This window comes from Zonotrichia albicollis, chromosome 1, assembly GCF_047830755.1.
Source record: "Zonotrichia albicollis isolate bZonAlb1 chromosome 1, bZonAlb1.hap1, whole genome shotgun sequence".
Taxonomy (NCBI): Eukaryota; Metazoa; Chordata; class Aves; order Passeriformes; family Passerellidae; genus Zonotrichia; species Zonotrichia albicollis.
The window spans coordinates 137,976,828-138,003,665 of record NC_133819.1 but is presented as its reverse complement, the minus strand read 5'-3'; the positions used below and the strand labels follow the sequence as shown (position 1 = coordinate 138,003,665).

General features: G+C 49.2%; 1 protein-coding gene across 1 annotated transcript in view; it reads right to left on the bottom strand.

Annotated features, from left to right (window-relative positions):
• Nucleotides 1–13,176, bottom strand: part of EXT1 (exostosin glycosyltransferase 1) — a 179,303-nt gene extending 166,127 nt beyond the window's left edge. The window contains exon 1 of the mRNA XM_005479554.4: nt 11,612–13,176. Coding sequence (XP_005479611.4) covers nt 11,612–12,558 — 947 coding nt within the window. The 5' untranslated portion in view covers nt 12,559–13,176. The remainder of the gene's footprint in view (nt 1–11,611) is intronic.
• Nucleotides 13,177–26,838: the final 13,662 nt, after the last annotated feature.

Genomic DNA, 26,838 nt, shown 5'->3' with positions numbered 1-26,838 from the left:
CCTCAAGGTACTCAACTGCTGAGCTCCACAGCAAAGACAAAAGAGGATCTGAGGAGAGGCAACAGCTGAGAAAACAGCCACCGCCATAGTTAGCTCCACATCAAGAGACATGCACAGAGTTTAGAGATGAGTCTGGGGCTTCTACTGAGCTGAGGGGACCTGGAGCCTTCACACTGGACACAGAGCTCAGGAAGCACCATCCATTTGTGGCTGAGTGACAGGCGCTCCCTGCCCCAGCCAAGGGGTCCCTTGACAACACCTTCTCAGGGTCTCTGAGCATGCAAGGCCCAGCTGGGGACAGCCAGATGCTGCTCAGCCCTTCCAGCTCTCATCCTGCCTCCAGCAACCCTGAAACAACACTGACAGGGATGGGACACAGTGATGGGCTACCCTCAGCTGAAGGTGAACAACCACCTCCTGCTATCAACAGCTTAGGTGCTTGTTCCCTTACACGCCACATCTGCAAAAGCCATATTCCGAGGAACAAAGCTGAGATTTTATTACTGGTCTCTGCAAGTAAATTTTGGGAAGGCCATAGAGACGTAATTGCATTTGTGTGCGTGTGAACTCACAAATTAACCCCAGGAACTCTGTTTATGGCGGGGGGGTCATTTACAAGGAGAGGTGAGAGCAGCAAGCACACGTAGCCCTGACTTTGATGTGTCACCCACCTGCCTTCCCACAGCTCCAGCCGCTTGTGTGCTTTGATTAGGGAGCCTTCCCCGCCACCGCTTCACTCAGCTGCTTTCATCTTGCCACAACAACAGCCCGTGAGAAGAAAGGGGGAGAGGAAAGAGGTGAGAAAGAGAAATAAAAAGAGAAAGATTTGGGGCTGGAAAAGTCAGCTTGGTAGAGGAATCTGGAAAGAACTGACATGCTGTCAGGCAGAGATGAAAGCACTAGAAATAAGGGATGGGTCGCTCACTTATTAAAATCGTGGTATGATTCTAATAAGGAAAGCACATCTTTGGCACCTCCTTGAAATCCCTCCGATGAAAGAGCCACCCAACAATCTGGGACACCTAAATTCAGTGCCATTTTTATCTTTTGTCAAATACGCATAAAAGCTTCTGAAGACTACTATCCAACACAAAACTGTAACAAAAAGTATTTTAAAATCTTACTTTAACTGATCCACAGGCCACACTGACTATCAAACCTGAAGTGATGCCAGGCAGAGAAGAGAAACCTAACACCAGCCTGAAGTAAAACTCGAAGAACTGTAGTAAAAAAGCAGGCAGGGACAGGGGATGAAGAACAGTTACTAAAATGCAGGACTGCCTGAAATATTTCTCTATCTTCAAAAACTGTTGCCTTGAAATTTCTACCTACTTCATTCACCTTGCTGCTATCAGATTTTTTATTATCCTCAGTTTTGAGAATTTGTCTGGCACTTAGTATGCAGGAGCAGTGCACAGGAATAGATCCTGCTGCCATAGATAATGCGGTTCTAAGGGAAACCCATCAATTGTTAATGGCCATGCAAATTGTTGAAACTAGAGAGTTATTCACAGTTATCTCGCTGTGATTTGGTAAGTGTCCATGCCTGATGTGATCACTCACTTGATATATTATTCCATTACAATTCAAGTAGTAGTCTTAGCTTTTGAGTTTAGGGAAAAAAAAGTGTAAGGGAGTGTGGAAGGGTGAATGGATATTATTTGTTTTAAATTATTTTGAACAGTTATACACACCTTCTTATGTAAAGTATGATAAATCCCTTCCTGCGACTACAGTCATGCCTTACTGAAACATTTAAATCCCCCCGATCAAAAACTAAAGGAGCTTAGCATGCAACTTTAGAGCATGATCCTGTGAAGCACTTTCTTATGTTTCAACCATACACATGGTGCACACATCCTCTGTGGCACTGGATCTTCCAGCTGCAGCTCACACCCTTTTACAATTTCAGGGTTTTCTACTGCTTATGCAAAAATTTGCTGGCATTTAATAAGCTACAGGCGTCTCCTCAAATCCATAATGCATTCACTCTCTCTTGCAGCAGCAACCTACTGATCATTAATTTTCAGCTTTATTGCAGCTCCAACATTTCAGCTGCTTTTTTTTTTTTGCATCTTGTCTGAGATTTATTACTTCTCGCAAAGTGTACTTCAGTTTTTTCTATTTTGTTTGCTGATTTTCAAACCGCCCTTAAGGGGGAAGTGTTACTGTTCTTTATTAAATAATTCTGAAATCACAGTATTAAAAAATAAATCCTATAATTATGTTTCCCATTAGGATTAGATAAATTACATTTAATTAAAAGAAAAATCTGCTAGCACCCAGCACAATGGATGGTGGCAAACTCCTATGAGTTAAACATTCACATGTTTATCTTCCTGAAGCAGCTGACTGAGCCTATGAGCAGACACACCAAAACAAGCCTTCAGAGATATAAACTCAGACATTGTAACAAAAATTTCTCCCTCCCTTCAGACAAAGATTCTGATTTTTAGAAGCAGTCTCTGAATTTATTCTTCACTACTACAAAAACTACGATTCTGATGGGCTTTGTGGTAGTAACACACTGAACTACCTGACTGCACCACGAATTCCAGTACTGTGATAAAATGTCTGCAATTATTTGTCAGGCAAAAACCAGTATCAGAAGTCAAGATCTTCTAGGAGAATGAAGAAAAACAGGATTCCTACCCAAACACTGCCACGCTCCCCTGTCTCCCACACTGCTGTTGGTCAGGTGATGTTCTCCATCAACCTGAAGGCTGCAGGGGTCATAACACACATTGCAGCTCTAGCAAACTATTTATACCATGCTCCTTTTTACAGCCTCAGAGAACTAATTATTAACAGGATAGGATCCCCCACAGATACCCTCAGCAAACACTATGGTATGCAATTTTCCTTTAGGAATTTACTGCTACACGCAGGCCGTCAGCATCACGCTCTCAATTTTGTTTAGGAGCTGAAGAATGATTGATCTTATTGATTTGTGTCAACAGTCTGACATGGCCATATTGACCTGCTGTAATTTTGTAGGAGGAGCTGGGAAGGGAAGTGGAGACTGCATTCTCTGTGGCACATCACCGTGCCCAAAGAGAAGATGATGTGAGGGATCCTGGTACAGCCATCGGCGGGACCGCACTGGGACTCGAACCGACACAAGCGAGCGACGAGAGATTTACCACGACCGTGTTTACAGCAAATCCACTGCTAAACACCCAAATGTATAATTATAATCTATTATAATTATGCAAAGAAGTAACATTTCAGAAAGGCCTTCTCATTTCCCATTCTTAGCATTGAATACTTTTGTTTTGCAGCCAATCAACTAAATTAGCCCTAATTCTGTTTCATTCATAAACACAAAGAGGATATTAGAGGGGGAAAAAGTGAATAAATGGAAAATTCACTTAGGAACCCAGGAATTATTTTGTTCTCATGTATTTCTGGACTAGAAACCATCATGGAGAAATAAGTCAACTTACAGAAGCTTTACTGAATTTGCTAACTGCACTGCAGGAGTCCTTGGAGGAGTGATCAGGAACAACAGCGCTTCAGCGCCTGGGAAAGCAATGGTCTTTGGTAGCAGCTGAGTGAAGCAAGGAGAGTTAAAAGGTTCATATACCAAACATGTCCTCACTCAGGACAAGTATAACCCAGAAAAAAGCTTTAGAGGCTATTTGTCCTCACCCGACACACAGAGGAGAGCTGCTTTATACTGCTTCTGACAACTGTTACCTTTTATTGGAAAATAATTTTAGACCGATGCTCACTGATGCTTCCTGAAAAGGGGATACAGAAGTAGTATTTCAGTTTTACACAGGCTTTAAACATTATAAAGCACTAAAGTAAGCCTCTAAAATGCCTAGGAAAAGCAATGACTCCTTTCCATTTTAAAAGCATATGGAAACATAAGCATGGTTGCCAGTGGCAATCCTGACTGTCAGACTGCAGGCTTGAGACATCCAGGCAAGAGAAGGCAGGAGTTCCTGCAACAGCTCTGCCAGCACCTCACTTCTCCCAGGGAGTGCAGGAGGGTTGAGAAGTCTGTCTCACTGGAGTATGAAATGGGGGCCTAATTTACCTGACACAAACATCCCACCCCTACCACCTTTCAGGGATCCCCATTTAGCATCCTGGCCAAGGAGACAGCACTGAACCACCCGAAAAACTGAAGGTAAATCTCAGCAAGAACTGGTGGGAGAGACAAGTGCAGAAACACAAGATGTTTAAAGAAAACAGCCTCTTCTTTCTCCTATTATTGAGCAGGCCTAACCCTCCTGACTGGCTTACAGTTATGTTTTCTTGTTCTAAGAAATGATAACATTTTAGGAAATCAGATTGCACTTGGAAAGCCATTAGCCTGGCAGCACTCATACTAGCTTTTTCCCAGAACAGCAGTTAAGACACAACATTTTGCTGAGATAGGGCCTGTGTTACTTACAACACTATTTCCCCCTTCCCATGTGAAATTAATCTCTTCTCTTTCATTCTCATTTGGAATTAATTTCTTAAACTAATTTCTCCTGCACCACAGCAGTAGGCTGATCTCCCACCTTTTGGCTTTCAAGCACCCTCCCAGGCTATGTGGCTCCCCAGCCATACTACCAGGATAGTTTCTTCTAGTGCAGCTGTCAAATTGTTACAAATTATAATTTGTCGTAAAAGTGGAAGAAAGGACTCCCACCATTCTCTGGCTAGAATCTTTAATAGCTCCTGTGCACACTTGGGATCTCAGGCACGCCCTGCCACAGCTCCCTCCCTCCCTGGCTTCTCTAGAGACTGGGGGTGAGTTGTATCAGCATTACATAGTAGCAATGCTCCTTACAATTGACTGAGGAGGCTCCCAAATTAAGGGCAAAACAGTGATGATACATGTCCTGTTTGCTCCTGAAATTTGTATTGAAAAAGAGCTCACATAAAAGCACAGCATAGCTAGGTCAACACAGGAAGAGGAACAAATCTATAGCTCAGTGAAACCTGTATGTCCCAAATACATGGAAATGTGGAAAGGTGTAGAACCTTAAAAATATAACCTAAAGTTATACTCACACATTCCCACAGGCTAAACTAATATCCATATGACATGAGACAAGAGTATAAATCTTGCATTATCATCTGGATATCGTCAAGTCCATGAGAAGTTAGTCACCTTAGCAGCTCAGAACACCATTTCACTCCATTCACAGGCCAGACAGCTGTCCATGTACCTACCAATTATTCTTCTCTGGTTAGCAAAACAGTTTGTTTACCCAAGACCACAAAACTGTGGATTTTCTGAAAGAAAGCCTTCAGAGAAAAAAGGAAAACAATCACAGATAATACTCCAGAAATCATCAGATTACAGCACATTCTCTTGACTCACATCTGTTGAGTAAATAAGTGCTTCGTGCGGACCAGTTTCATTTACTTCCCTCTCCTACAAGCAGCTGCTGGTTTACTTTCCAGCAGGCTGTTCCAGGACTATATGTGGGGCAAAAGGATTATCTGCAGCAGTCAGAGCAGCAGTCGTTTCCGTTCGGGTTTGTCTCGAGCTGGGACTCCTCTTGTTCCATCCCATTCTCCCAGTGAGATGCAACACTTCACAGAAGCATGGATGCAAACAGGAACACCCTCAATGCAGCAGGGAGCAGCAGGCAGCTGCACACAACTAGCAAGAGAATCCCAAATTCAGCCACCTCTCTCCCTTAGGAGCAGTTTCAGTGGTTACTTTAGGCCACTACAGAACATCCTGCAGAAATCAGACTTTGCCCTGTGAAATACCCAGACAGGGAGGGTAAGAAGGCAGGAACACCAAGGGATGCTCTGCAGCACCTACTTGCTGAGGCCACCTCACTGGAGGCACAAGAGGACTTTCTCTTGCCAAAATAGGTAGCTGGAACTGTTACTCTCAGCTCCATTCTGATCTGGGTTCAACAAGCCCTTGAAACTACTTGTTTCCAGATTAATTCTACTTAAAATGATGACTCAGATAATCTTGTTCTTTGAATTTTGTTCTGTCATCAAGTGTCTCTTCGATGATGAGTATTTATTGATAAACTATCTTAGATCAATTTTCCTAGGCAAGAAAAATAAAAGCAGAGCCCCTTGAGCTGTGAAAGCTGTGCTGACATACATTGTGCATGCAGAAAACATCTGCTGCAGACCAGATCACCCATCTACTGTAATGCTTTGTCACCACACAGCCTCATATGAGATGCTTCATAGAAAGACACAGAAAGGCCTGGGGCAACCAATTATAATAATAACTCACCCCACAAGAAAACTTAATTACTTGAGGTTAGGAGGGCACCTGGTTTAAGGCCCGCGGGCAGGGTGGGCTCCTCTGCCAGTGCCTGACCCTTTAACCCGGCCACACACACGGCAGTGCCCAGCACCGGGAACACGCACATGGATCCACCTGCTCCCACACACAAGGATCCACCGAGGGAAGAGCCTGCTGCAAGCGGCCAGGCTCAGGAGGGCACGGCTGCCTGTGAGCTCAGGGATGCCCCTGTTGCCCCTGCTCCCAGTTCCTGTCAGGGCATCAGCCTGGAGCCTCTGGAAGCTCCTACCCCTCAGGGCCCTACTTGCGTTAAATCAGCATCAACAGGCACATAAGGACACTCTGCAATACATACAGAGAGCAAGAGGAAGAACACAATAGAGCAAGTCCTATATTCTCAGACATCCATTAAAGCTTTGTTATTTACCTGTTTACTGCATTTTGGATAAATGTATTGTAAACCAGGCAAATTTCCAGTTCCCCAAAAAATCAATATTTAAAAGTAGTCTGGTGGGGACAGGTCTCTGTAGAAGCCAAGTTACTCTGGGAAAATGCCCAGCAGTCTCAGTAGTTTTTGAGTTTTATCCAAGCTCCCAAAACAGCCTGGTGATACACAAGATGCCCTGACTGGTCCCCATCTCACTTCAGATGTCCTGAACAACAGCCACCCTGACCCTGGGTGATTTCTCAGACCCGTCCTAAATAGCTGCAAATGAGCTGCCTTGTGAAGGCTTTTAGATAATTAAAAAAATAATCCAGTGAGTGATTAAGTGTGGCATTTACATTTGTATTTTAGTACAATACACGGAAGCTCAGTATATTACAAGTACAAGAATTTCACCTTTGTTTGAAACATGCACATACATGCATATGGAGCATTCACATTATCATCACATGTTGGACAGGCAAGCCTAAGCCTTATTTCACGTTCTCCTGCCAGTCTGCTGAGTGGCAGTCATCCCTCATGTGTACTTCTACCACTTCTTTTTTTCAGTATGTGTATTTTATTCCTAGGGGGAAGGAAGCAAAACTGAAACCTGCTTTTCTCCCATTCTGTGCCTATTGCGTGACTGTGACCATTACTCACGCTGTTCAAGGGTGGCAGGTTCAGCTGTGATTGGCACATGTTCCACCAGTAGAGTGCACACCAGGTAAACCTACCGGGTACCAGGCATCAATGGAAATGTTCAGCTGGGTACATTCTCCTGTAGAAGCACATATCCAGCCCTGCCTAGTGCTACTGTGTGCCCTGCAGAGATGTCTCCCGGGTGCAAGCATGCAAGGTGCTGCTGCTCTCCCCTTCTGCCAGCACCCACAGCCCCAGGCAGATCCATGAGCAGCTCCTGCCATAGGCTTCTCCTCCACTACCACATGCCTTCAACCTCCTCCGGCAGAACCAGTCCCACTCATGAGGTCCTGCATGTTTTACCTCCTTTTCTCAGGTCAGTCATGATCACACAGGCTTTCTGAGCACTGACCAGTCAAAAACATAGTCTATAAAGAACACCTCATTATCCTATTTGTCCTCCACCATAGCTCACTTTTCTCCAAAAATACATTTTTTTCTCTTTTTTCCTCTTCCATTTTACTCCTTTCTTCTTTTTTCCCCTTTTGCTTCATTCTCATCATTAACTTTAGGTATCAAGCATGGATGAGGAAAAAGTCTCCTTGCATGAGCTTCTGGTGAGACCTTATGCTTTTTGATACTATCTCTGCTACCCTCTCCATCCTCTGAGGGCAGGGTTGCTGCAGGTCAGGGGATATACCACAGACATTATTTTACTTTCCTAGAAAGATTCTCATTTTGGTGCAAACTTCTTCTCTGCATCTGGCTTCACTAGAACATCACATTCCTCCATTTCTTTTGGTATCCACAGTCATTTATATTACCTTCCAAAAAGTAATTATTTGGAACCAGTTAAGCCTGTATATGAATTCTGCCTTTGTTTAAAACACATTGTACATATGTATATATTTAGACCGTCATTAAATATTTAAGAGGCTGTCTTCAAACTTCAGCAGCAGCAGCTTTTATTCCCTTAACCCTTTGTGAAATGGAAAGCTCGAGGCTGAAATCTTATTGTGGAGGAATTCAGAAAGCCCAGCTGCCTTAGTGCTGGGTGACAAAGGCCACCTCTGACAACCAAGTACACTGTAAAGAAAACCAGAGGTTTTCTTTGTTTTCTTTTATATCCTGTTTGCCAGCAGTCTAATCATGATAATGTAATTCATTTTAGTCTGCCTCAGCTTTATCTGCTGAGATGCATAACTAGGATGCAAATTAATTAGCTGTGACATACAGATGGATCTTTCAATACAATTCACAGAGACAGTCAAATACACACATGCCCATCCATGCTTTCCCCAAACAAAGACACACACTCTACACATTTTTCCAGAGGTCAGGAAGTCACCTTGCTTGGCCTTTTCAATCACCTAGAGAGGAAACACCACATCCAGCAGACAGGTGGACCTCATGTGAACTCAATATCAAATGTTACACTCTAGATGAAACCCCATCACAAATTAATTTGATTTGTGCAGCCCCACACCCAACAGATCATAACACTACTACCCTGCTAACACAAGGTCAGCACGTTTTAAAATCTGGTCACCTAATTTACCTGGCTTGGCAAGGCCTCTAACCTAGACCAAATCATTCATACATCACCCTGGCAAGCACTGGTATCTCAACACCAGCTCTCCATGGCCAGGGCACCTACCTGTCTTTCACATGAAGTGGTGTAAGTATCACAGCAGAGGATAGAAAAATCAGAAAAGCACAATATGCAACTGCCAATTGTATACAGATATGCCAACAGACGTATCCTGGAGAGTATGTTTTTCCTTTTTTTTGATTAAAACCTTGAAGATGCATTGTTAAATCCAAGCCCCAAATGCCTCACAAGAGCCACTCCATGTGCAGTTTTCAAGGCCCAGATATATTTAGAGACACTTCTTTCCAAGCACTACAGCCTCACTGATGATCGGATGCTGCTTTATGTGGGATGAAAACTGGAGTTCCTTCCACAGCTTTCACATCTGAGTTACACATCAGCACAGAAGCATTTCAACTGGACAGCTGTGTCATGCTACCTTGGGGATGTGACCCTAGCAGACTTTATGAAGGGAGTGGAGCCCCAGGCACGGTCCCTGCGGGCACAGAGGAGGCAGCAGAAGACACAGGGCTGGCAGGACACAGTGCTGGCAGAGCAGCAGATGGCACACTCGGCTGTGCATCGGCACCGAGGCACCAGGGGAAGGGGCAGCTGCACACCCCGCCAGGTGCCCTCGCTCCCCGTAAGATGCGGGGTCAAAGAGCTGCAGCATCTGCTGCAGTCCACTAGAGCAAACCCCTCCACCTCAGCAGCCTGACCACAGACTGAGCTTGCCTCAGTTCTTGGCGTAATCTTATTTTCTTGACAGCATCAGTTTTTAGTTCCTGTCTTTTAACAGCAGCATTGCAACAAATGTTGAAGCCCCCTACCCCAGATCCAGCTGCATCCTAGCAGCGAGTGTGCTTCCTGTATGAACAGCGTGGCATAATGTGTACAGCTGGGTGCATGCTATCCTACCCCCGAGGGCTGCTATAGACAAATCTCACCACAATAAGTGGCAAAGACACTTAGGGGGAGCAGAACTCTCAGGGAGAGGTCTATCTTTTATTAGACCAAATGGTATAGCTGTAAAAAAATCAGACTCACACCTGTCAAACCACAGGCAGGTATGTTTGGTTTTATGACAACTTGACAGCACACACACTGTAGTATACAGCAAATAACCAGGATTTTCCCCCATCTGTAAATTAGCTCCAATTGCCCAGATCCAAAACCAAAAAACCAATACACCCTGAAAGCCTGCAACTGTCAGGTCTCCCTTCTTTCCCACAAAGCATATATTCCCTGAAGGAGATCACAAGCCAAAGGGACTCCCAGGTGATAAATAACATGAGCTTAGCTTAGTATCTCTACTGATCATTTGGCACTGATGCTGTATCACTTGCACATGTGCATTATTTCACCATTTGCCCATCAGTTTCCTGAAAATGAACGGGATTAAAAGTCTACTGAGTATTTGCACTGCTCTTTCCTCCCCCTCTGCAGCAGAATTACAGTAACCAAAAGGTGAGCAGAGTTCACGCAGGCTTCTCGACTTTGCAATGCTGACCTTCCCGGTCTCTTCCCAACCCCCGGGGATAGTTTCGGTGGAGAAACAGACAGCCAGTCGGAAATTTTCACCAGTATTAATGCCAGCGTAGTTTCTTCCCAAATGCTCTCCAGAAGTATTTTTCCACCCACGTTCCCCTGTGCACCACAAAACCCTCCAGCCGCTGGCAGCTCTGGGTGCAGCTCCACTGCACATCACACACAGCTGTACGGCTGGTCTGTTTTAATTCAGCGTGTAATCCGTACTACCCAGGAAATATTCTCATGTGAAAAACTTCATATACAGGAACCTATTCTGCAGCAAACATAGCGGTGGTCGGCATTTAAATAAACTAATCAGCTGCAAAGGGCTTAGTCAGCATCGCAATCCTGGAGGTAATTCCCAGAAGCGATTTTCCCAGCAGCTATACATACAAACCTAAAAAGCAGACTGGAAGACAAGGGCAGCAGCACAGCGAGACAAAATTTGGCTTCACAGTGACATTACCAACAAATAAAAGTCGAGGAAAGGTAAGCAACCAGGCATTCACAGAAAGCACACACTGAGCTCGCATCACTGGTGTATCCTCTCACATGTGAAAACCCGAAACTCAGACACAGGACACAAACACAGCCAACACTCCTTCTTTCACTGATACTGTGCTGGTTTGAACTGAGAGGAAAAACACGGCAAAACAAGTTACAGACTTGTCTGTGGAGATACACAGACACAGGTCCCACGCCAGGCAGTGCTTTTTGGAGAGCGCATCCCAGACATCACCCTCAGCAACCAACCCATTCTGGGAGCCTGGCTCACATGCGACTTGGAGAGACCTGAGGACTCGTACAAACTTTGTCTCAGGGCAGGGAAGGTACAGGGCATCTGGCCTAAGAGGCACTAGGGGACAAAAAGCAGTGCCAAATGCCAGCGCATCCTCCAAGAGCAGCTCGGCCGCTGGCAAGGTTTGGAAAGCCATCAGGCTGCGCATGCAGGTCACCGTCCCCGGGCAGGACACCGCATCGCCCTTCAGTGCCGCCGCGCCAGCTCCCCGGCCGAGGCAGCACAGAGCCGCCTCACGGGTGCCGGGAGAAGGCACCGGCTCGCCCAAAGCAGCGAGGAACGCCTTCCTCCGGCCGCCGCCAGCGCACCGGCACACATCTGCTCCCATCTGCCCGGCGGCCGCGGCACGCCGGCATGCCCTGCGGACACAAGCACGGGGAAGGGGCACCGATCACTTACTTTTCGTATTCGGCGTTGTCTCGATCGCAGCGCGAATCCTTGTGCTTTTGCCAGTCTTTGCCATGCTTGCAGGTGGTCAGGAGGACAACATCCTCTCCGTTATGGACGTGATATAAGGCATTCCTGGTGTCTGACCCTATCCCCGTCAGGTACCTTTTCCCCTTGAATACCAACATGTACTTCCTGAGAGGAGGGATGGTGTTAAACCTCAAAAATCCCTTCTCCCCTCCTGTCCTAGGATGATCCTTAGAAAAGAGCGGGATAGAAACGTCAAAGTTGGGTCTGAAGTTTTCAGTACTGATGCTGGCTTTGGCCAGCATAGCCTGGCCAATGTCAAACCCCACATCCTCAGTGTAGTCGGGCCAGGTGCCGGAGTATAAATTAAAAATTAGGTGGTTTCTGCCGTTGTTCCACAGGTGGAGGCTCTGCACCTTGGAGCGGAGGTTGTGCACATACTGGGGCGAGAGCTGGTCTCGGTCCAGCGTGTCCAGGCTGAGGACGAAAAGGCAGGCCTGCCCGGGGTCCGAGGTGTAGAACCGGGAGCCCTCGATAGCGGCCAGGACGTTTTGGTAGCTCTCGGCGATCTTCTCCCCCTTCTGCTGCGGGTACACGTAGACCTTGAAGCCGTTTTTCCGGCACTGGGCGAAGTCGAAGCAGGACTCCATGCGGCAGCGGCGCCCGCGGTAGAGGCCGGCGCTGGCGTCCCGCCGCTGACGGGGGGAGACGCGCCCGCCGCCCTCGGGGCCCGGGCGCTCGGCGGGCGCGAAGGGCCGCAGGGCGTCGGGGAAGCGGGGCCAGGGCCGCTCGGCGCCGCCGGGGCGCGGGCCATGCCGGCTACCGGGCGGCGAGTGCCGGGCCGCCCGAAGCCGCACACCTCCCAGGTAGAGCAGCAGGGCAAGACAGGTGCCGGCAGAGAGCAGCGTCAGGTAGCGTTTTTTGGCCTGCATGTGTCCGGCGGGGGTCCGGGGGGCTGCGGAGGAAGGCGGGGGCAGCCCGAGCTCGCCGGGCGCCGCTCTCAGCTCCGCTCCGCCATCTTCCCGCCGGCGAGCGCTTCAAACTCTCTTCGCCCACCTCCGCTCGGCGCCGTTCCCCAAGCCGCCGGCCGCGGCCGCGCATGTGGGCGACCGCCGCAACTTTCTCGCCGCCGGTGTCTCAGGGGCGGCGGGCGGCGGCCCGGCGGCGGCCCGGCGGGGCGCCCCGCATGCACTCAGGGCCGGCCCCCCGCGCGGGGCGGGCACCGGGCAGCGCCGCTCCCGCCTTCCCGCCGCTGCCGGCGCTCGGCTCCGCCACGCTCCCGCCCACCCCTCTCCGCCCCGCGCCGCCAGCCCAGCCCAGCCCGGCCCGGCCCAGCCCAGCCCAGCCCAGCCCCGCCGGCTCACAGCCCGCGGCCGCCGCGCCGCAGCCTGACGAAGCCCCGCATCGCCCGGCGCCCCACGCCTGGCCCGGGCGTCGCTCGCTCCTCGCCTCGCTCCCGCTGAATGGCCCCCAGGACAGAGCAGCGGCGGCGAGGACCCTCCTCTTCTCCTCCTCCCTCTCTTTCTCCTCCTCCCTCTCTTGCTCGCCCCTCCCTCCTTCCCCGCCTCCCCCGGGCCGCGGCAGCAGCGGCCGCCGAGCCCCGCGCTCGCCCACCCCGCCCGCCCGGGGCCGCGACCCCCGCCCGCCGCACCCGGCCCGCGCCGCCCCCGCCCCGGCCCCGCGCGCTGACCTCACCCCGCCGCGCACCCCGCGCCCCCATTGGCGGGCGTCACGTCCGGGGGGGCGGGGCTTCCGCCGCGCCCATTCATAACCCGGCGGGCGGGGGGCGCCGCTGCTGAGGCAGCGCTGAGGGTTCCCGGGTGGCGCTGACCCGGCCAGGCGCTCGAGGCTGCCCCGCGGGTGGCATTCAGTGACCCCCGGCTCGGGGTCTCTTTCGCCCCCCTGCTAGTGCAGCCTTCAGCCCCCGGCCGAGCGTGCCCGGAGCCGGCTCTGTGCTGCTGCTGCCGCTGCCGCCCCCTGCCGAGTGCGGCGCCGCTGTGCTGAAGCGGCCCCCAGGGAACAGACCTGAAACCGGGGCTGACACCCAAAAGCCCAGCAGCGAGGCGCCTGCTAACGAGAGTTCTGTGTGCTGCGGGCAGAGCTGCGGACCGCGGTCGCGGCCTCTCTCCCCGGCGGGGCCGGCCGGGACGTGGCTCCGCTGCCGGCGCTGCCCTCGCAGCCCCGGGTGTCCCCGCCGTGGCCATCGCCGGCCGGGGTGCGGTGTGCCCGGCCTCACTGGGAGCCGGCCCTCCGCACCACTGAGGCGGCTCCTCGGGGCTGGCAGATAGCAAAACGATGCTGATAAACGAGTGGTCTGTGGAGAGCTGCCTAAGCACCCAGCCATCCCTGCAGCTACGTTTTTGAGCTTAACCTCATCTGCTCCTTGGCATTCAGTTCCTCACCAGCAGCCTGTGTTCTGGGAAAGCCCTCAGCTCCGGCAGGATGGCCTGCATGGCGAGCCCAGGCTGGAGGGGGTGGCGGGAACACAGCTGGGCCCCAGCTTGCTTTGGCACCCCCAGTGCTGGAAGGGATGATTGCAGCGCCAGTGGATATATCTGTTTCAGTCCTGCTAGCTCAGCAGATAATAGTGGGGAAATTACCTGGGATGGGCTTCAAAGTGCTTGCACAAGACCCTGGATGCCAAGTAACTATCCGATGCTAAAGTCTGTCCCAACCTGCTTTCCTTGTCATTCACATCCTACATTAAAAGTAGTATTGGATTTGCCTTTCCTGCACTGCAATTCCCCTCTCCAGCTGCCAGATATAGAGGGGTCTTGTACCACCTGAGGGACAGAAACTTCGCATCAGCCGAAAGCTTTCCTTCCCCTGCTCTCTTCCCTGCATGTCCCAAGAATGAGCCGAGGCTGCTGTTGTGTCCTTTCCTCTTGTCCCTGCACTGATGCTGGGTTGAGGAGGAGAAATGCATCATAATGTGTGTGAAGTTGGTGTCTCTTCAGGAAATGTGGTGAGACCTTAATAAGGAAGGGTACATTACTGATAGAAAAATGTGGGTCAATCCACACTTGGCTCCAGTTGGAGCCAAGAGAAGACAATTCTCTTCAAAAATAATTTGACTGTGGGAGGACTGTTGCAGGAAGAAGTTGGGAATAATAAGAAAAAGTCAGTTTCTGAGAGCAAAGTCATATTTGTGGCTGATGTAGGTTTAGGTATGGCAGTCAAAAATTTTGGACGATGACCCACTAGTGGGGAAGTGTGATTAAATATTAATGGATTCGTTAGCCCTGTAGCCTTCTCTGAAACGTTTGTCACAGCTCACATTCCAGAACTGAGATGCTGTTCAGGAAAAAAGAGGTCAGCTTCTTGAAAGGTGAACCAAGGCAGCTCACAGAGACACCTTCTGTCAGGCACAGGAAGGTGGAATCTGGAATCCCATTACTGCAAATTTGCTCTGCAAATTAAGCCTCTGGGGACCAGTTTCAAACAGAAAAGGAAGGCTGTGAGCTTTGCTGCCTGTGCCAAGGATGGTAGCTCTTGCAAATAGGTTTTGAGAATGCGTTGCTGGTGAGCCTGTGGTGCCATGGTGCTGCTCCCTGCAACAGGGAAGTGTAGGAGGGAAGTGAAAGCTGTTGGCTTTCCAGCTGAACTGCCCTGCACTTGAGGTAGCCACGCTGTTTCCGACTTCACAGCACCAGTAAATGCTTCAGGTTTGAAATATTTGCATCTGGAAAAAGGAAGTGAGGTTGTCATTTTAGACCACAGATAAATAAACCTCTGCAGATCGCTGCTAGCAGGTTTTATGTGTAGGATTCCTGAGTTACATCTCCAGAGAGATCTAGATCCCATTGTGCCAGGCAGAACCTACTCCAGATGTGTGTGCCTGTACCTGGGGAGAGAGTGGCTGTGGTGATCAGTTGCCTTTTTGAAGACCTTTCTAGACTAGCCATCACACACTGTTTAACTTTCCTGTGTCACAGACTGAAATCAGCCTGTGTCCAGCCCACTTCTGCTGCTGCTCAGGCCCTGTGGGCAGCGTGGCAGGAATCACACAGCCAGCCTTCAGTTCTTTGGCTGGAGAGTTTTCCACAGCCTGGGCAGGCACTGAAGGCTGAGCATTCCAGAAAAGGAAACCTACCTTTTCCTGCCTGCATCTGCCACCTGGCAGGTAGATGATGGAGCAGAAACCAGTGTATAATAGGAATTCTGCCTAAAGATGAGGAGGAATCAGTGGTGAAAAGGTATTTCAGTGTATCCATGTGGCAAGAGCATGAGTAGCCAACCCCAGGTTTGCTCTGGCCACTGCTGCCTGCTAAGGGTCTGCAAGTTTGCAGGTGGCTTTTGACCCTGGTTCATTACCCTTTGCACTGTTCTAAATAATTTATATCTTCATGTGGCTGACAGTTGTCTGGGAATCTGTCCAAGCCTTTAAATGAAAGGCCAGGAGAGGGAATTGGTTTTCTATTTATGACTTTGTAACTTAACACCTGCCCAATCTGTGGCAAGTCACTTGGGGCCAGATTCTTAGAGAGGCACATTAGTGTGGGCTCCTCATTTTTGGGTCTCTTATGGTGTCCAGCTATAGCTTTAAATGCCTTCAAAAATTAATTCCTCAGAGTTCCTGGCTCAGCTGTCACTTAAATCTGGAGGTACCTTCCACTTTTTTAATGTGAAAAATTTCCTACTGCTTCCCACACTTGGATGCATGTTAGTTTTGATGCTGTTGAGTAGTGTCCTTGACTGATTCACTGGGTATTAGATGTTTCTCCATCTACAGAGTTCAAATCTGAAGATAGAAACTTGTTTCTTGCACTGAAATCCACTCAAAACATAAGAGGAAAGTGCTCTCACTCTCTCTCACCTGTCCCTACGCTCCTTTTTTTTGATCTGGTAATGCTGTGTTTAAAGTGTTTGTCCTAGTAGGAGACCTCAAATCACCCCCCCAATTTCCAGGAGAGCATCCTCTCTGAGGGGGTGGAATGGCACTCCCCTGCTGAGGCTGCCTTGTTACAGGAGCTTCCTGGGGTAATCACTGCTCTAGACTACCTGTGGGCCTCACATCTCCAGCTAAATGGGATTAATAATATTTTCCTGGCTAACAGAGCAGCATGAGAGCTGATTTATCACCACTGTCAAGTGTGTCATGATCCTAGGGGAAAAAGGATAAAAGTACAATGGAGCTAAGATGTTTGAAAGGGCTTGTTGACAGACACATGTGCAATTCAAAATTGTGACTCTGTTCCATGCTTAGCTCAAATCACCATTCTTTGTGCTGCACACATGCTTCTCCCTAGCTAAGTGCAACGAGGATTTCCAAAGATTAAAGCAAAGCCTTGCAGAACCAGCAGCCTGGAGCTCCAGGCTTGGCTCTGCCTTTATAAGCCTGATTTCTACAGATGCCAAGTAACCTGCAGATGCCACTTTGGTTTTGGTGACCATACACAGATTGAAGAGCAAAGCTTTTAGCAGAAACCCTCACCTGGAGGCAGTGGGAGAGGAACTGACTCGTATTTGATATTTGTCCACCTTCTGGTAAGAGGCAAAGTCAATGCTCTCCCTTTATTCAGTGGTCAACAATGCCAAGTTAAACTTTGGAAACCATTTTTTGAAGTTCACTCCCCCATCTGGAAAGAGTTAAGGCTGCCTTAAGAACTGTCTCTGCCTTCAAATTGCCCTTACCCAGGGTTGTGGTGCTTTATCAAAAAACAAAGGAAAGGGGAATAAAAGGGGGGAGAGGAACACAAAAGAGTTGTTTGTGGAATGCTAATTTTCTGTTAAAATTATTCCTCACTGGGGCAAATTGAAGTGATCTTTGCTCAACAAATTAATACTAATGCTATGGTTGCTTATCATGTCTTGGTAATATCACATGGGAATAAAAAAATTGACTCTTACCCATTAAAATAGCAGAGATGTAACTGTTTGAGCTTCAACATTGCAACAGCTGTTTCTCAGTTTCTCACATCCTCAGAAATAATTGGCTGTTTAAATGTGAGAAAATCACAGTGATTTTATAATTAGTTTATTTTTAAGGAAAAATGTAACTGCCCTTTGTTAAGAACGTGAGATTTTCAAGTGTGTTGGAGGAATAGCAGTGTAGACACCTGATTTACCATGATATTAAACAGATAGTAAAACCAGAGGCTTATAAATATTAAGATCTTAATCCCAAAGCAGAGCTCTGCTGGGCAAAAGCCAGAGACATACAAGGCATTGCCTAAAATTTGCTGTAGGGTTGGGGCCCTGTGTGCTGGTGATGGAGCAGGGTGGCAATGCTGAGGGTCTGAGTACAAGCAGCTGGCTCTGACAGTAGCATTGTATGAGATTCATTCCAGGATTTAGCACTCTGGATATTTTGAGTGCCTCAATTCATAAAAGTTTCTCTTTGGGTTCAACCTAATTTGGAAACAACATAAATCCATGAACATCTGAAGTGGTGGGAAAGCTCCTGGACTGCCTGAATGCCTTCTCTCTCAGGTGTGACCAGGATTGGAGGTGACCTGGGGGCAGCCAGCAGCAAGGTTCCTGGCTCCCATGGCTCTCCCTGCACAGAGCTGGCCCAGTTCCCAACCCAGGATATCCCAGGAAGAGACTTGGCCAGCAGCTGCTCTGGGGAAGGGCCTCTCCCCTCCCTGTCCTGCTGGGCAGGAGGTCTGGCAGAGGGGAACGTGGGCAGCATCCTGCCAGAGGCCCTGCAGAGGTGCCATGGGTTAATCTCCACCTCCAGTTTTGGGAAGGAGCTGGCAAACACTTCCACTTTGTGAGTGAGTTTGTGGCCACTGATCCCCGAGGAAGGGACAGGGAGGCGTTGAATGACTGCACGTGACACATTCCCATTCTGTCCCCAGTATTTCATAAGGGCTTTTTTAATTAGCACTCTGCCTGTTGCTGCTCCTGGCATGTCCTTGGGGTTGGCTGGGAGTTCCCTTCGCTCCTGTGCTGGATGGAGAGCACGTGGGGCTGGTGTAGCCTGCAAGGGGCCTGCATGCAGCCAGCTGGGCTTTGGCCCTGAGCCTCAGTGGGACACAGGGTCAGCTCCAGGGGCCTCAGTGGGACACAGGGTCAGCTCCAGGGGCTGCTCAGACACGAGCCACAGGGCTCCTTCCTGCAGCATGTTTGCTCTGCAGGCTGCCAGTAGCAGCTGTGCACTGCAAAGGCAGCCTGGCTGCCAGGGGAGGCTCCTGGGGCTGCTGTCCCTGAGAGCACCAGCAGCCCTAGCAGAGCCTGTTTATTGGCTTTTCTTTCTTTGAGGAGTAATAACTTCCAGATTTACTCCTTTCTAACTGAGCATCTTTCAAAGTGGGTGTAGAACTATTTAAATAGCTTCTGTGGAGGTGGGATGAGAAATTGCTCTTATTCCATAGTCTGCAATCAGCACCAAACAAGCACTTTTCTCCACTGCACACACAAACAGGAAAGTATCTGCCAGCAGCCTCAGCACTTCAGATCTGATTTTCTGCCTGCTGGTGTAAGACACAAGGAATTTCACTAACATCAACAGAGTTTCAGTGGTGTAGTTTTATTTTACTTTATTCTAAATCCAGTTAAATCTCAATATTTTTTTCACTCTAGGACTTCTCAGTGACTGTGCTCTAGGAGAAGATGAACCCCCAATGCAGAGCCAGTGCAGAGCTGCTGTAGCCCTTGCTTCCCAGCATAGCTGGGCCATGGCATGGTTCTGCAGAGCTCTTTGCCTAGGTTTTGGATGGGTCAAGAAACAGCTCTGTGACCCAGTTCTTCCTGGACACCAAATACATCCTATTGCACCAGAGAGAGGAACATTCCTGCAGGAGGGGGAGGCTATGGATGTCCTGAGGTGCCCTCCTGGGATATCTGAAATTGCTTTTCCTGCTCACCTGTGGAAAGAGCCTCAAATCCAAGGGTGTGCAGAATAGACCTTGTTAAAGAGTGCAGGGCCCCAAACTTCTCCCTGCTTGGATGGAGCAGAAATGCCGTGGGGAGTAAAGAGTACACAAAAGTCCCACACCCTCAGAGTTGTCAGAGGGGAGCCAGGCTCCCTGATGGCTTCCAGAGAGAGCTCCTGTCCCTGCCAAATCAAAGTGTAGGCATTTACTCCAACAAACCCAACAAAAGTTTGGGTCCTTGCTGAGTCAGTTCTGTAGCTGGTGATGTGTGTATTTTCGTGCATGGCTTTTCTTTTGGTGCAAACATGGGTGGCAATCTGATTAGCTTATGATTCATGATTTGGCTAATGTCCCTACTTCCCCCAGTCCCCACCTGTTCAAATAACTATTACTGTAATGTGGGCTGTTAACTTGAAATAACTTTTCCAACCCCTTTGGTAAATGAGCTCTGGAAACTCTTTAAGTTTTGTCCAGAGGCAGAAGTTGTAATAATTTAACTAAAATTCTTTTCAATCCAAGTCAACATGGTGCAAAACTCTATGCGAGCATTTAAGAAGAAACAAGTTTACTTTGAGCTGTTTCTGTTCAACTAATGCCATGATCAGACATGCTGTTCTGGGAGAGCCTGCTTTCCAGACCCTACTGCTTGGCACTGCTTCTTGCCAAGCCTATCCCCTCCCCAGCTCTGCCACACAGAAATAGAACTCCTCAGCGAGCCCTGATAGCAGGAGCCAGGTGAGCAAACTCCCATTCAAGGAGTCACAGCTGATCTGGAATAAGGTGCCAGAGCAGGGGGAGGAGGAAAGGCTGCTCCAGGCAGTTTGGCTGTCAGGCCTCAGCAGAGCAGAGGGAGAGCCTGCACAAGCACCATGGTGGGTTGAGGCTGGTGACCTGAGCCACCTCTGCTACTGCCACATGAGCAGGCTGGGCACTGCTCCTTTGGTCACCTGTCCTGTGCCCATCACTCACAGTAGAGCCAACCCAGCCTGAGGGGTCACAGCAGCAGCTCCATGTGCCCTTTGCACCAGCTCCAACAGATATCAGGCTTAGGACAACTTCCCAAAAGCCTTAAACCATGGAAGCAATACAGTTTAAACAAAAAAAAGGAAATAAAGGAAACACTGTTACTGAACTCACCAGAGGATTCATTTAGTGTATTCCTCAACTGGCTGAGATAGTGCTGCATAAAAGTTGGATCATTTTGAAGCACACATGCATTTCAGCCTCAGTGCATACAACCCTCAGGAAGACCCTGCACTTGCCTGCCTCACCCCCTGCACAGCCCTCAGCCCCTGCTTGGGTGCCCTGTCATGCATTTAGCTCTCACTTCCTCCATTGCCATGGATGTGGCAGGTCCTCAGGTGAGGTCATCATGGGCACAGTGAGGGCCTCTGAGGCTCCCCAAAGCAGGTGGAAGGCAGCAGGGAGAGGAGCAGGTGTGTGACCATGCTGCTGCAGCCAGCACCCAGGTTTCTCACCAGGGTAGGTAGATGCTTTGCCCGTGGGTAAAGCAGTAGGTTCACCAAGGAAGTGCCTCTCCATAGGTGGTGTGCTGATTTCACTCCTGGCAAACAGCATTAATATAATACATCAAAGCTGGCTGCATTAATAGCAAACCAAGGGAAAGGATTTGCTATACATGCTAGCTACTTTTCAAATGCAAATGTCTGTTTTGAATCAGATTAGGAGAGAAGGAAGCCTAGAGAATGCCAATAATTAATACATGATAAAGGAATAAACATCCAGGGCATCAAAAGGTAAAACACAATCACTGAGATGAAAGTAATCCATCTTCTCCACACAGCCTGCTCTGCTGCACAGAGTAAGTGGGTGTGAGTCCCCATCCCCATTTCCATAGGTAGGTGGTGAGTATAAACCCTGAGAAGCTGCTGAGCAAATAAGAAGGCTTCTCAAGATCAGCCAGGGAAGCAGAGAATCCTTGGGCTGGGCTTGGCTAGTTGGGCTAAGCCCAGCTCAGCTCAGCCCAGCTCTCCCCTGGACTCAGTGTGCCATGCTGTTGCAGAAAGGGAACCTTTAGCAGTCACTTCTATTCACTGGCAGGACCTTGCTCCCTTCAGGGTGGGCACAGCTGGCTCATGTGGCTTTAAACCAGTTTAAAAGGTGGTGTTTGGATCTTCACTGAGCCTTGAGTAGACCTCAGAAATGCTTTGCCCTGGATTCTCTTCTTTTCCCCACATGAAAAGCACACCAGCCTCTCCCTCTGTCCCCTCCCTCCTCCATGCACATCGAGTTACAGCTGGGGTTACAGCAGCACCCTCAAAATTAACATGTCTCCTCAACATCCAATTTTAAAAGAAGAGAAATAGGAAACTCAAGGGAAAGTGGTAGCAAATTCTATCCCCCTTCCATATTTCTTTCAATTCACATAGTGCTGTATTGGACCCTGGCAGTGCCTTGTGCTTTTATTTCTTCTTCAGCTTCCATTGGAAGAGCAGTGCTTACTCTGGCTTTGCACAGGGCACCAGGCTGTGTCAGGCTTTGTGTGCCAGTGGTAGCAGAGACCAGCAGGCCCAGCCAGCCCACTGTTCATGCATGTGGGGTTGGGCTTTGCTGAAGGCAGGCAGATATCCTCCTAATGTTTGGAAGCTGCTGTTCTCCAGGGAGCAAGAAGCCCTGTGGCTGCTGGTTCACTGACTGGTCTGTGTACCAGTCCCTGGGTGTGGAGGATCTTTATCTCACCAAGCAGTTACTTATTTTCAGCTCTAGATACCAGAAGAGAAACAGAAGCCTCTTCCCAGACCTCTCAGGACCTGTGTTGCTAACTTAAAGGTTTGCAAAGTGCCCCCAAATGAAAACATGGCTAGATCATGGAACCACAGAAAGGCTGGTAGAGAACTTTCCCAAATACCTAGTCCACCCCCCTGCCATGGGCAGGGTCATCTTGCAATAGATCTGGTTGTTCAGAAGCTCAAAACCCCACCCAAACTGACCTTAAACATTTCCAGGGATGGGGCCCCCACAACTTCTCTGGGAAACCAGTTATACTGTGACCACCCTCACAGTAAAGAATTTCTTCTAATATCTGTATTGGGTTTGCATGGCAAGACTCTGGTAGCAGGGGCACTGTAGAGGTGGCTTGTGTTAGAAGCTGCTGGAAGCTCTCCCATGGACAGCAGTGCTAATACCAGTCAGCTCCAGGGTGGATCTGCTGTTGGCCAAGGCTGAGCCCATCAGCTGTGGTAGCACTGCCTCTGTGATAGTATATTTTAGAATGGAAACAAAAAAGTTATTGCATGGAAGTAATTACAACCAGAGAAGATTGGAGTGAGAATATGTGAGAGAAACATCTCTGCAGTCCCCAAGGCCATGTTGTTTTTGCAGGAAGTCATGGGTGAGGAAGGAGGGGCAGGAGCTGCTCCAGGTGCCAGAGCAGAGATTCCCCTGCAGCCCCTGGTGCAGCCCATGGGGAGGCAGCTGTGCCCCTGCAGCCCATGCAGGATCACAGGGATGCACAGATCCACCTGCAGCCCATGGAGGATCACAGATCCACCTGCAGCCAAGCAGGATCACAGGGATGCAGAGATCCACTGCAGCCCATGCAGGAGCCCATGCTGGAGCAGGTGGATGCCCAAGGAGGCTGAGACACCCTGGGAAGCTGCATGGAGCAGCCCCTGGCAGGACTGTGGACCCATGGAGAGGAGCCCACACTGAAGCAGGTTTGCTGGCAGGACTTGGGACCCTGCAAGGGACCCACATTGGAGCAGCCTGCTCCTGATGGACTGCACCCCATGGAAGGGACCCATGCTGGAGCAGATTGTGGGAAACTGCAGCCCATGGGAAAGGCTCACATTGAAGAACTTTGTGGACTCCAGCAGGAAAGACTCTCCCTGAGGGGGAAGAAGAGGCAGAAACAACCTGAGATTAATTGACCATAACCCACCTTCCCTGTTGCCCTGCATTGCTGTGGGGGAGGAGATAAAGAATAATGAATGAAGTTAAGCCTGAGAAGGAGGAAGGGGTGAGGGAAAGCGTTTTTAAGATTAGGTTTGCTTCTCATTATCCTTCCATTATTTTGATTTGTAATAAATTCAACAAATTTCCCCAAGTTAAGTCTGTTTTGACAGTGATGATAATTTCTGAGTGATCTCTCCCTGCTCTTATTCCAACCCACAAGCCTTTATATTTTCTCTCCCCTCTCCAGGTGTGGAGGAGAGTGGTAGACTGGCTTTGGTGGGCACCTGGGATCCAGCCCAGGTCAAATCCCCACATATCTAATATAAATCTATCAAATTTTTAGTTTAAAACCATTACACCTTGATCTGTCACTACAGGTAAAAAGTCTCTTTCTTTCTTTCTTGTGAACCCCCTTTAGGTACTGGAAGGCTGCTAAAAGGCCTCCCTGGAGCCTTCTTCTCCAGGCTGAACAGCAGCAACTCTGAGACTGCCTTCATAGGAGAGATGCTCCATCCCTCTGCTCATCTTCGTGGCCCTCCTCTGGACCTGCTCCACAGGACCATGCCTTTCCATTACTTCTATTATTCCATTACTTCTATGCCTTTCTATTACTTCTTCCATTAATAATCACTGAGGTCTCAGAGCTGGATGCAGTACTCCAAGTCTTGTAAAGAGCAGAATAGAAGGGGAGCATCAGCTCCTGCATCACCTGCTGGCCATGCTTCTAATGCAGCCCAGGATATGATTTGCTTTAGCACAATATTCCAGGTTGAAATCACTGCAAACAATTATAGACTGAGGAGTAAGGATACTCTGGAGTTTTCTTTCACTTTGTGACTCACTGTGTAGGGACAAAACCCTCCTGCTGTCCCTTGAAAGCCCAGGAACACACTCTTTTACAAATAAGCTGAAAAAAATCCTAACGCTTCCCACATGCTTCTTTTATGTTTCTCTTTTTCATTCAACCCCCACACTGGGCTGAAGGGAGCCCCAGGCTAGGCCACAGTGTGGACAGATGGACAGTGTGGGCAGTTGGCCCCTTGCACCTGACATGGCAGGGATGGAGGTTACTGCTTCCATCACCCACTGATAAATCAGTGCCTGCTGCCAGCAGAAGCAACAGCAGTTCCAGTCATTCTGGGAGAAAAGCTGGCTGCAACCCAGAGTGGCCATGCCATCATGGAATTGTAGAATCCTTTAGGCTGGAAAAGACCTCTTAGATCAAGTCCAGCTGCTAACCCAGCACTGCCAAGTTCACCACTAAACCATGTCCCTAAGTGCCACACCTACACATCTTTTAAATACCTGTAGGGATGGGGACTCCACCACTTCCCTGGGCAGCCTGTTCCAGTGCCTGGCCACTCTTTCTGTGAAGACATTTTTCCCAATATCCAATCTAAGCCTCCCTTGGTGAAACCTGAGCCCATTTCCTCCTGTTCTGTCATTTATTACCTAGGACAAGAGACGAACCCCACCTGGCTCCAGCCTCCTGTCAGGGAGTTGGAGAGAGTGATAAGTTCCCCCCTGAGCCTCCTTTTCTCCAGGCTGAACAGCCCCAGCTCCCTCAGCTGCTCCTCACCTGAGTTGTGCTCCAGACCCTTCCCCAGCTCTGTTGCCCTTCTCTGGACACACTCCAGCCCCTCAATGTCCTTCTTCAAGTGAGGAGCCCAGAACTGGGGCCCAAAACAGCACTTCAGGTGTGGCCTCACCAGTGGGGGGGGCTTGTACAGAGGGACAATCCCTGCCCTGGTCCTGCTGGCCACACTTCTGATACAGGCCATTGGCCCCCTTGGCCATCTAAGCACATGGTGATTGAACATGTCCAGTCACTGTTGGCCAACACTTCCAGGTCCTTTTCCACCATGCAGCTTTCCAGGCACTCTGCCCCAAGCCTGGAGTGTTTCATGGGGCTGTTGTGACCCATGTTCATCCCTCACTTCTGCAAGGGCCCTGCTTTCCTGCACGAGGTGTACATCACCAGTATCATCCTTCCTCAAAGCATCCTCCAGGTACCTCCTGGAGGTCTCCCCAGTGCAACTGGAAAGCCTTACAGCACTGGGTAAGTGCTGGGCCTCTCACAGGGCTGCAAGAGCAGGTCCCCAAAGGTGAGGTCTCACAGTGGGCTTTACAGTGAGCTCTGTAACTTTAGCAATCATTGCTTGCATAAAACTCAGAGAGTCACAGAATGACTGAGGTTGAAAGAACCTCTGGAGGGCATCTGGCCCAACCCTCCCACTTAAGCAGGATCATCTAGAGATGATAAAATATGAGAGATGCAGTCAGTGACTGTAGTGGTTGGGCTCTTAACCACAGGTAATGACAAAAATCCAGCCAACCCTCATTGGCTGATGGTCTGCCACCCAAGCAGTGGAATCAGTCAGAGGGATTGAACAACAACCAATCAGTCCTTGTCCAGCCCCTCCTCACTGCAGGAACCCTGGCAAGGCTGCAGATCCAGATGGCACCAGCCCTGCTCTCTGGGTTTCATGAAGAGGAGACGCCAGTGCCACCATCAGCACTGATGTAACAGCAGACACATTACTGCCTTTCTGCCAGAAACTTTGCTGTGAGGGGCCAGTGGGGCAGCCAGCAATGTCTGCAATCAGTAGTTATCCTCTGGAATACCAGCTGGGTCAGCAGAGAGGACAGTCCTTTGGATTTCTGAGCAAGGAGAACATATCCCCTTGACCAGTGGTTATTTAGGCTTCACCACAGCCCTGCTGACAGCATCAAAGCCCTCTGGCAGATTGCAGATGTCAGCATGGACTCTGATCTTTGGCTGCTGCCCAGAGAAAATTATTAATCACTTTGAAAAACACTATCCAAAGGAAGTCTAAATAAGTAGTGCTCCAGCATCAGGATTACAGGTAATAGCAAAGCTGTAAAAAGTCAGAATTTCTGTCTTGGCCTTGGGACCCCAATAGTTTGATCTAACTAGTGAATGTAATCACTGTGACCAAATATTGTAGAAAAGCTTACCAGCCTTGGTCAAAGGGATGTCTGAGGTGGAAATTACCCAGGGGTGGTGCTGAAGGCAAACACTGCTTCCGAGACCTGCATGGACTTATAGGGACCAGGAGCAAGGTTTGTCCTCCATGTGTGTAGGTGATTTCCATGTGCTGGACTAGGTTACACACAACCCTTTACCTGTGTGAGGGAGGGGGGGAAATGGTCTCTTGAGATCTATGGCAATTTTGCCCTGTATTCAACAGGACTAAAATCCCACTTGGACAATTCCCACCAAGGACTGGGCTGCTGTAAGGAGCAGCCAGCCCCACTTATTCCCTGCTGGCCTTGCTGTTGAACCCTTATGGTCTCACAAGATATCTAGTCTTAAAACCCAGCATTTATCAATTCTAATGCTATTAAGAAGGTAGGGCTTTCAGTGGTGAAAGAAATCAGCAGAATCTGGTTTGGGGACCCAGCTTCCCAAGCAATGAACTTTGCTTTGTTCTTTCTGTAATTTTCACAACTGGA